A 9,006-nucleotide genomic window follows, 5' to 3' on the forward strand; every position below is an offset into this window, starting at 1 on the left:
AATGAATTAGAATGTTTTAAAATATAATATTTTATAATTATTATGAAAGGATACATTTTTTTTTTTTTAAACTAAGCATTTTCAAATTTGGAAAATTAAAATCAAAAGACATTCACAACAGATAGTAATTTTACTTAAAATATAAGATGTATTAATAATTAATCCATTTGTACAGGAATAAATTACAAAAAAAATGTCTTTTTAATATAACAATTTCTTATATATCCTTACAAAAAGCCATTAAAAAATAATAATTATTATTATTATTTATGACAGAAATACAAAACTGAAATATTATTTGGTATGCACCACCAACATAAAATTACTAAAACTTTATTCTCATAACAAACAAAATAAAACACAACATATACATCATGGAAATGGATAAGAAGCAACATGAATTGCCAACTCCAATCACCACTAGCCAAACCCAACCGATTATTCATTCTAAAACTAAGCATCCTAAACAAACACTAATCATCTCACAATATCATTATAAGATCACATCCCAAAAACACAGACTAACAATAAAAGGGGTTAGAAAGCATCTATTAATATTCCAACCCAAATTTCTTCTTCAAAACGAGAACAAAATCATAAACTTTATTAGGGTCAGAAAGAGTCTTGGAGACACTCTCCCTTTCTATGCACCTCTTAGCCCACGCCACAATCTTAGGGCACTCCTCATCCATGCTGAACTTGGCAACGGTCTCATAAGCATAGAACCATGCAACAAAAGGTACTAAAGCCAGATCAAGGAACCCAAAAGTCTCACCTCCAAAGAACTTCCTGTCACCAAGCTCACCCTGCAATAATTTAAAGATCTCTACGAACTCCTCCTTGGCTGCCTCTTGTTCCTCTCCCTTTAGTTTCCACAATCTAGTTCCACACTCATAAACCTATATATCATATACCAACAAAATTAAAGCATGTAATAAAGATATATATATATATATATATATATATATATATATATCTATATTGAAGAGATCAAGTATACCAAAAACTACTCAAATTTTAATTACATAATATGATATTGTACCTTCTTGTCGATGAAATCAGCCCAAAAACGAGCGTTTGCGCGTGCCAAAGGCTCGGCAGGGAGCAACGGAGTCTTATCGGACCAAACCTCATCAATATACTGAACAATGATGAGTGACTCACAAATGGGTTTGCCATCGTGTAATAACACTGGGACCTTTTTATAAACAGGGTTGGATTTCAATAAGAGCTCACTCTTCGTGTTCACAAGATCCTGTTCCTCCTTGTACTCGTAATCCACCCCTTTCTCCGCCAAAGCTATCCTTACTCTTTGCCCAAAAGGACTCACCCAGAAATCCAACAACACAACTCCTTTCTCTTCACCCATTGAAGACAGTGATGAACTGATGATTGCTTTTCCTTGGTTTTCCTTGCGTTCTTCGGACTAGTGCATTTATAGATGAAGTTCACTGAGTGTTTTGGAGAGATATTTTTTTTTAAGGTCATTGAATCTTAAATTTTACCTCAAAAAAGAATATTAATGTTTATATCCAATCTGAACAAGCAAGAGGATATTTTCAACAACGATCTCTTTGAATCTCGAATCATTTTAAAAACTATATTCACAATTTAAGAAGTGCTCTAATTTATTAAAATATTAGTTTTAATATATTTAGTTGTCATAGCTTTTATTAAGATTATTTTAATAAAATTTTAATTATTTTTGTTTTATAAATTTAATTGATAATTTTATTTATAATTATATTAATAAATTATTAATTTTATAATTTTAAGTACAATAATAATAAAACCAAAAAATAAAATAATTTTAAAAATTAATATTTATCTGGAATTTTAAATTTAAGTTCACAATACTGTCACCCTAAATTTAGATCATTCGATGCCGAACCCCAAATTTGGGGTTTCATATTACCATGTCACTGCTTTCGTCATCATATATAGCTTTGGTCAAAAAAATACGACGGTGTGATTGGTGTCAAGGCAGTTGAGCGGCTTGTGGTCCATTGACGAAAGTTTCGTGAGATGCTCCCAGAACACTAGTGGGCCATGTGTTTGATGGGGTGACAAGGCCAAAGAGTGTCACATCTGATGCCATGCGTCATCTATGAGCCAAAATTAGTTTTTTAATATTTCTATTTATCCCGAAAAATAATCAAATGGCTTTCTATCACTCAACTCTGCGCCTGACACCTTTCGTACTGGTTTTTGTTTAAATGAAGAGCCATCATACAAAATAACATTTAATAAATTAATTAACTTAATTTTAGTTTTTTTATTATATGAATGTTTTCGATGATATATACCTTAAATTCTCATTCAAAATATTAAAAAAAATTGAGCACTTGGGGTTGGGCATGAGAGCTAATAAAATTACCATTCCTTATTCCTCTAATGCCATGCGATGATAGTAAAATTATGAATAAATTATGAATATATATATATATATATATATTATGAGAGAATGAAATATACACTATCGCATTTATTACATAAAATGGTAATCAACATAAAATTATATATGTAACAAAATTAAAAAATTATCAGTAAACTATGTTTAGAAAAAAAATTATCTTTTGTCATTCGGCTAAGTAATTAGAACATTGTTTATCTTTAAAATTTTGGATAAATATATATAATATATACAAAATCCCAAACTCATTTTCTCTCAAAAGATTATCCGAATTCAATTCAAAAGCAATCCAGATGCAAATTTAATTAGTAAAAGATATATATAGCTGGCATGAGGTCCCAACTCTTTTTAACGTAGCTATTTTTTATTTATAGTTTTACAAATATAAATAATTAAGAATTAGTTATCTAAAGACGTGATCTTTGACCTTGACTTTAAGTGGCTAATGAAGCGAAACAACTCTTTTTTCAATTCCAGTTCCTTATTCACTACCTCAAGTCATAAATAAGCAATTGGCCCAGTTGGAGCTCATACTAAAATACTTGATCCTTTGCCCCATACTTTGAGATCCAAATCTACAGACGTCCGTAAATCATAGTTCATTTGAAATGGGGGCGGTTATGATCATAGTATGAGCTAACTCTTATGAATAATAAAACGTGAAAAACAGTACAATAGTAACTCTTCATAACAATAACTTATGAATAATAAAACGTGAAGAACAGTACAATACTAACTCTTCAGAACAATAACTTTTATGAACTATGAAAAAGTGTTTTGAAACAGTACGCGTATAGTGTGTGATGATTTCTTGATTGTCGGATTATTGATCGTAACAGTTTTGTGAGTTTTGAACCGTCCAAAATGATTTACAACCACAAAAGAAATTTTATAAATACCAAATCCTATACCTACCCTTTTACGACTGGTACAATGTTACGGACAATGTTGAGCTACCTGTTGCATTCTAATGTTTTGAATTAATAAAATGAAAGATTTAAGCTCTAGTTGCCTAACAAATTTGTATCATTATTCATGTAAATTCTAACTGTAGAAATATTTAATTTAATGTTAATCACCAAAATAGTCTCTCTATTTTTCTCTTTTTTTTTCTTTAGGTGTCACTAGTTGGGTTTTTAGCACTTTAAGGCTCTCCACTTTTGAAATTGGGTAAAATGAATCCAAAAATAACAGGTATTCATTCTGCCACCTAAATAAGCTGACGTGGCATATTTTTTGGATTAAAATATTAGTAAACAATTAAAAAAAAACTAAATTACCAAAATAGTCCCACTTGAAAGAGTCTTACAAAATGAGTTAATCAACCAAAATAATAATGATAATGTTACGTTTGATAGGCAAAAGACATGGTGGAGGGTCAGTGGTAATATTTTAATAATCGGACCGGTTGTCGAACCGTTAAGGCAACCGGTTTCGGTCCAACCAGTTGAACAGGTTGAACCGGTCGGTTCAACCGGATTAATTTTTTTCCAAATAAATAAATATTTAAAAATAAAAAAACATTAAAAATTAGTAAAAAATAATTTCAAAAATAAGAAAAAATAATACAAAAGATACAAAATTACATATTGCAAAGTTGAATTACCTTTATAAAATCACAAAGTCTCAACTTTACATAAAATTAAAATTTTCAAAATACAAATATAGAAGAATACAACTATACAACAAATATTGAAAAATAAAGAATTAAATAAAATATAAGTATACAAGTATACAACAACAATAATGATTAAAAAATAAAAATCAAACCGTTCAAATGTTTAATTTAACATTTTAACTTTAATGATTTAATTATTGATTAGTGTAAAATTATAAGTTAATCATGATAAATTAATGATAATAAATTCTAATATATTAATATTTTTATGCATCTTGCTATTTATTTTTATTTTATTTTTATTTTGCTTTTTAAAATTTGGATTGAATTAATGAGTTTATTAATTTTATTTAAGTTTTTAATTATAAAATAAATAAACTAATTAAATAATTTAAATTAATAAATTAACTCACCGGTTCAGTTCAACCGGTTGAACCAGCCAAACTGGTTCTTTAGTGATTTATATCACTAATCGGACCAGTGTACTGGCCGGTTTCCGATTGAACCGGTTGAATCGGCCGGTCCTGTCCGGTTTTTAAATCATTGGTCAGCGGATGGCAACCTAAACTTTTTTAGTGATATTTTAATTCAAAAAAATTTCATGTTATCAAAATTAAATGGCAAAGATAACTACTATTTCCTAAATGAACTTAATTTACCTAATTTATAAAATAGAGAGACGTAAAATATTGACATCCGAGTGCAAAAACTAAAAGACAAGAGAAAGAGAAATAAAGGGCCAATTTTGGTATTTAAAATTTTTGTTATCTTTTACTTTTTTTATTATTTAATAATAATTTAATCTAAAAATATACCACATTAACTAAATTAGATAATGACATTGATGCCCATTTTAATTTTGAATTTTTTTAATAATAAGCGACAAGTGTTTTTTTTTCATAAACAGTACTTAATAGTGTTGCAACCCAGACGTACAATGTATGTACATATAACTTTTAATTTTGAACTTCTTTCTATTGAGTTTTAATATTCAAAATACTAAAATATATTGTAAAGATCAAACGAGATGAGAGAGTAAAATAGAGAGACTATTATTGTGATTAAATCTTATTATTATCGTTTTTTTAAATTTTTTAATAATAATTTAATCTAAAAATATACCACATTAACTAAATTAGATGGTAACATTGATGCCATTTCATTTTAAACTTCTTTCTATTGAGTTTTAATATTTAAAATACTAAAACATAACTGTAAATTAAGAAAAAAAAATGAGAGAGTAAACTAGAGAGACTATTGTTGTGATTAAATCTTAATTTAACGCTAACTTTTATAAAAAAGATTAATTTAAACCCTTTTCATCAAGTTGAATCTTAATTAGTTTATGTTGTTTTATATAATATAAAAAATTATATTTTGTAAAAATTATTATTTAAGCACATATGCTTATAAACTATGATATAACATTTAAAAAATAATTTTTTAAAAATATTTATAAAAATATATTGTTTGCTTCTTTGATTTTTATTTGGTCTCTATTAAAAAAAATTATGACTATATCTCTATAGCCCTTATTATTATTATTATTATTATTATTATTTTCGGAGGGTGGATGGGTCAAACAATAATGACATGTCATTTGATAATCTAAATATATACTGAATTTTTTTAGAGAGAACATCTAAAATTGGTATTAGTTCTTTGAGTTAAGCACCCTCTTAATCTTCATTCTAGTTTCACCACAAATGGTTATCTGCTATACCAGGTCATATGATATCAAACCCAATCATTTTTCACATGACCATTACTTTTTATATAATTTTGTTTGAAACTAGTGTTAATAGAGCTGTGAAAATATACAAACATTTTTTTAGTGAAAATTGCCAAAAAAAAACCCCTAAGTTTGCAATATTGCCAAAAAACACCCCTTAATTTGGCAATCCCTAAAAACCTCTTTCCTTTTATACTCAATGTTTTCCAAACCCCCAAACCATTTAACGATGGTTAATGGAGTTATTTTTAAATTTTATGGATGAAATTGCCCTTTCTTGGAAGTCGGGGCACTACAATCATTTCGGCGGTTTAAAAGGAAGTGGAGTGTTTTTCTTAGGGTAATCCAAAGAGACAACTTTACTGGAGCTCTATACTTGTTTTTTCTCAACTCACATCTTCTGCTTTTCCTTTTCTGAAGTTATCTCTACCGGCACATCCTCTGTAATTTCAGCTTTTCCCTTTCCACCGATGTCTTGAAGGAGAAGTCTCGCGCAAGTATTCAGTATTTCATCAGTTTGCAATCTAAGGTATTAAAGAAGTTGTGATTATGGTTTTATGTTAACTATTCCGAAGAAAGATTTTTTTGTTTTGTTTTGTTTTGTGGTTATGTTTTTATTAGAAGATATTGAAGTCTGCAGGGGAATTTCTCAGCTAGGGTTTTGTTAGTTTGCAGGGAGATTTTTTGGCTAGGGTTTTGTTTTGTTTAACATTTTCATATGTATACACAATTGAAATAGTTTTTCGATTATTATGACTTGTGTAATGTTTATAATGTACGTTTCCCCTTTCATTTGATAAAGTTGCAGTTTTACAAATGAGGTTTCCGTTTAAGAAATGAGTTTTAGTTTAAAAACGTATGCCTCGGTTTAAATATTGTTGTATCTGTTTAAGAATCTAGGTCTTTGTTTAACAAGTGATATCTCTGTTCAAGAATTGAGAAGTTACCGTTTAAAACCTTATATTTCCGCTTAAAAATTTATGAATACTGCTGAGTGTGTTGTTATTGTCGCAGGCTTATGATTATGGCGGTCAACCTAGTTAATGGGCGATGGTACTTGACACCAGTAATAGAGACCTTGGCTGAATTGAAAGTTCACATGACCCCTCAACACTAAGAGATCATCCGAAGGCACCATTTGCAACATTTACTGAGCTGGAAGCTTTATTTCCAGAGAGGGCCCTTCTTGATTCTCTATTGCAAAGGTACCGTGGCCGCACCAATAAATTCAGGATCAGGGAAAGCCTGCTTAGTTTCAGGCCTGAAGATGTGGCCCTCGTTCTTGGTCTGCATTGCGATAGAGACGCAGTCGTGTTTTAGAAGAAGAAAACACGCTCAGCTTTCGAAGAGAGGTATTTATCAAAAACCTACGAGAGACACAGAGACTCCATCAAGAGAACTCTTGAGCAACTTCTTCGACTGAGGGGAGAAGAGAAGATTTTGTCAAACTCCTGATGGTGTACCTCATGGGTACAATCCTCTTCCCAAATACCTCATGCTCGATTCCAAATTGGATCGTTGATTATGTCAATGATCTACCTGGCATGGGGCGATACGCATGGGCGCAGGCGATGCACAAGTGGCTTATGGAGGACATTCCACAAGCAGCCGCTTCAGTGCAAGCTAGATGTGCGGGGAAAAAGACCAACACATGGTTTATTAAGGGTTGCTCGATCGCACTGAACATATTGTTTTACGAGCTGACCAGAACTGGAAAGAAAGTCCATTTCGGCAAAACCCCATGGATGTTGTGCTACAGTGAAAATAGTTACTGGAAGCAAGCGACGATAGAAACCATATTGTCATCGCTCGAAGGAGAGGAGGTAATAAATTATAAGTCTCTGTTTAAATATCAATCGTTTATGTTTAAACGCCGTGATTTATTGTTTACACTATCGTGTTATATGTTTAAATATTTTGGATATCGTATAAACACATATGTAAACAGTTTAAATATTTAAGTTAACTGTTTAAAACTATTTATTATTGTTTAAATTGAATGTTTTCACTGATATTGTGCTGTTAATTTACTTTAGTTTCCTGAGCTGGCCGCAGTGAATGCGGATGAAGAAATCTTCGTTCAGGTCATCCGCCGGGGGGATGCTATTGCTCCCGAACCACTGGCGCGAAGGCAGGATGAGAGGCCATCCTCGCACGAATTCCTCGACGGCAAGGAGGAGCCCAGCACTACCTCGCAAGGTCGAAACACCCCCTCCCCGGATGGCAACATCCCCTTCTACCGGAACAACCCCCCATCGCAATGGCCCCACCGACAGCTATGGCCCCCCTTGGTGATGATGTTACGGCACGTCTGCTGCAGGGGTGCCATGTTCTGATGGCTGAATTAATATGTAATTATCTAAAATAGAATTACCGTTTAAATATCATTGTATCTCATTTAAATATAGTTTATTTTGTTTAAATATCATTATCATTGTTTAATTTCTAGGTTTCTCTATTTAAACAACATTGTCTCGTTGTGTAAATATCATTTTTTGTTGTTTAGATACCAATGTCTCTGTTTAAATACTAAGAGTTTTTATTTAACTTTTTGTTTATTTACAATGCTGTTTTTGTTTCTCAAAATGTTTAAGTAAAACGTTAAGGAAGAATGTCTTTGTTTACATATCAAAAGTTAACACTCAAATAAGTTTGTTTCTTTTAAAATATTTGTTCATTTACAATGCAATGTCGGACGTCGGACACTTGCGACTCGATCCCCTTTCATCTGTTAAGAACATCGATACAATAACCAACATGAAGATCACGGCTTTCCTCAACAAGTATCTCTCATTTGTTTGCTCGCTCACGGCGGTTGCAAACATGCGAATCAACTTGAACCTGTACAACGTAGAACACGAAGACTTAAAGAAGGTTTTGCAAAGACACTGATATTTAAATAGAAAAAATATTTTCAAACGAACACGATAAACACAAACAATGATGTTTGTACAGTAAGGAAAAGATTTTGAATGATAATAAAAATTCTTAAGTGTTAAATATCAACTCCGTTTTAAAGGATGTGTCATGGTCATCATCTTCTAGAGAATACTCCGCAAGTGAAAACTTTCTATTCTTGACCAAGTCGAAATGCCTGCTTAATTACTTACCGGTCGGGCAATAACGTGGGCTTTCCGACTTGAACAGAAAAAGAAAGTTTAACTTGCTGCGTGATTGCAGCTGATTGATTCTCCAGAAGAAGATGATCATGACACATCCTTTAAGCGAATATCTTGTATACAT

The 9,006-nt window shown here is 31.1% G+C and overlaps 1 protein-coding gene across 1 annotated transcript; it reads right to left on the minus strand.

The window, feature by feature from the left end:
* Nucleotides 1-317: 317 nt before the first annotated feature.
* LOC120276721 (probable glutathione S-transferase parC) lies at nucleotides 318-1,474 on the minus strand. The gene is made up of 2 exons (XM_039283398.1): nucleotides 1,043-1,474; nucleotides 318-899 (listed from the first exon to the last, which is right to left on the minus strand). Exons 1-2 carry the CDS (start codon nucleotides 1,367-1,369, stop codon nucleotides 552-554), a joined length of 675 nt encoding a protein of 224 aa, XP_039139332.1. The 5' UTR covers nucleotides 1,370-1,474; the 3' UTR covers nucleotides 318-551.
* Nucleotides 1,475-9,006: the final 7,532 nt, after the last annotated feature.

The sequence above is a fragment of the Dioscorea cayenensis genome, chromosome 15 (genome assembly GCF_009730915.1).
Source record: "Dioscorea cayenensis subsp. rotundata cultivar TDr96_F1 chromosome 15, TDr96_F1_v2_PseudoChromosome.rev07_lg8_w22 25.fasta, whole genome shotgun sequence".
Classification (NCBI taxonomy): domain Eukaryota; kingdom Viridiplantae; phylum Streptophyta; class Magnoliopsida; order Dioscoreales; family Dioscoreaceae; genus Dioscorea; species Dioscorea cayenensis.

What these genes read in the sequence shown, in the direction of transcription:
- LOC120276721 (XM_039283398.1), bottom strand. Translation starts at nt 1,369, where the DNA reads ATGGGTGAAGAGAAAGGAGTTGTGTTGTTGGATTTCTGGGTGAGTCCT. An exon ending in CTGATTTCATCGACAAGAAG is followed by an intron (nt 900 to 1,042) that starts GTACAATATCAT and finishes TATGATATATAG; the next exon opens with GTTTATGAGTGTGGAACTAG.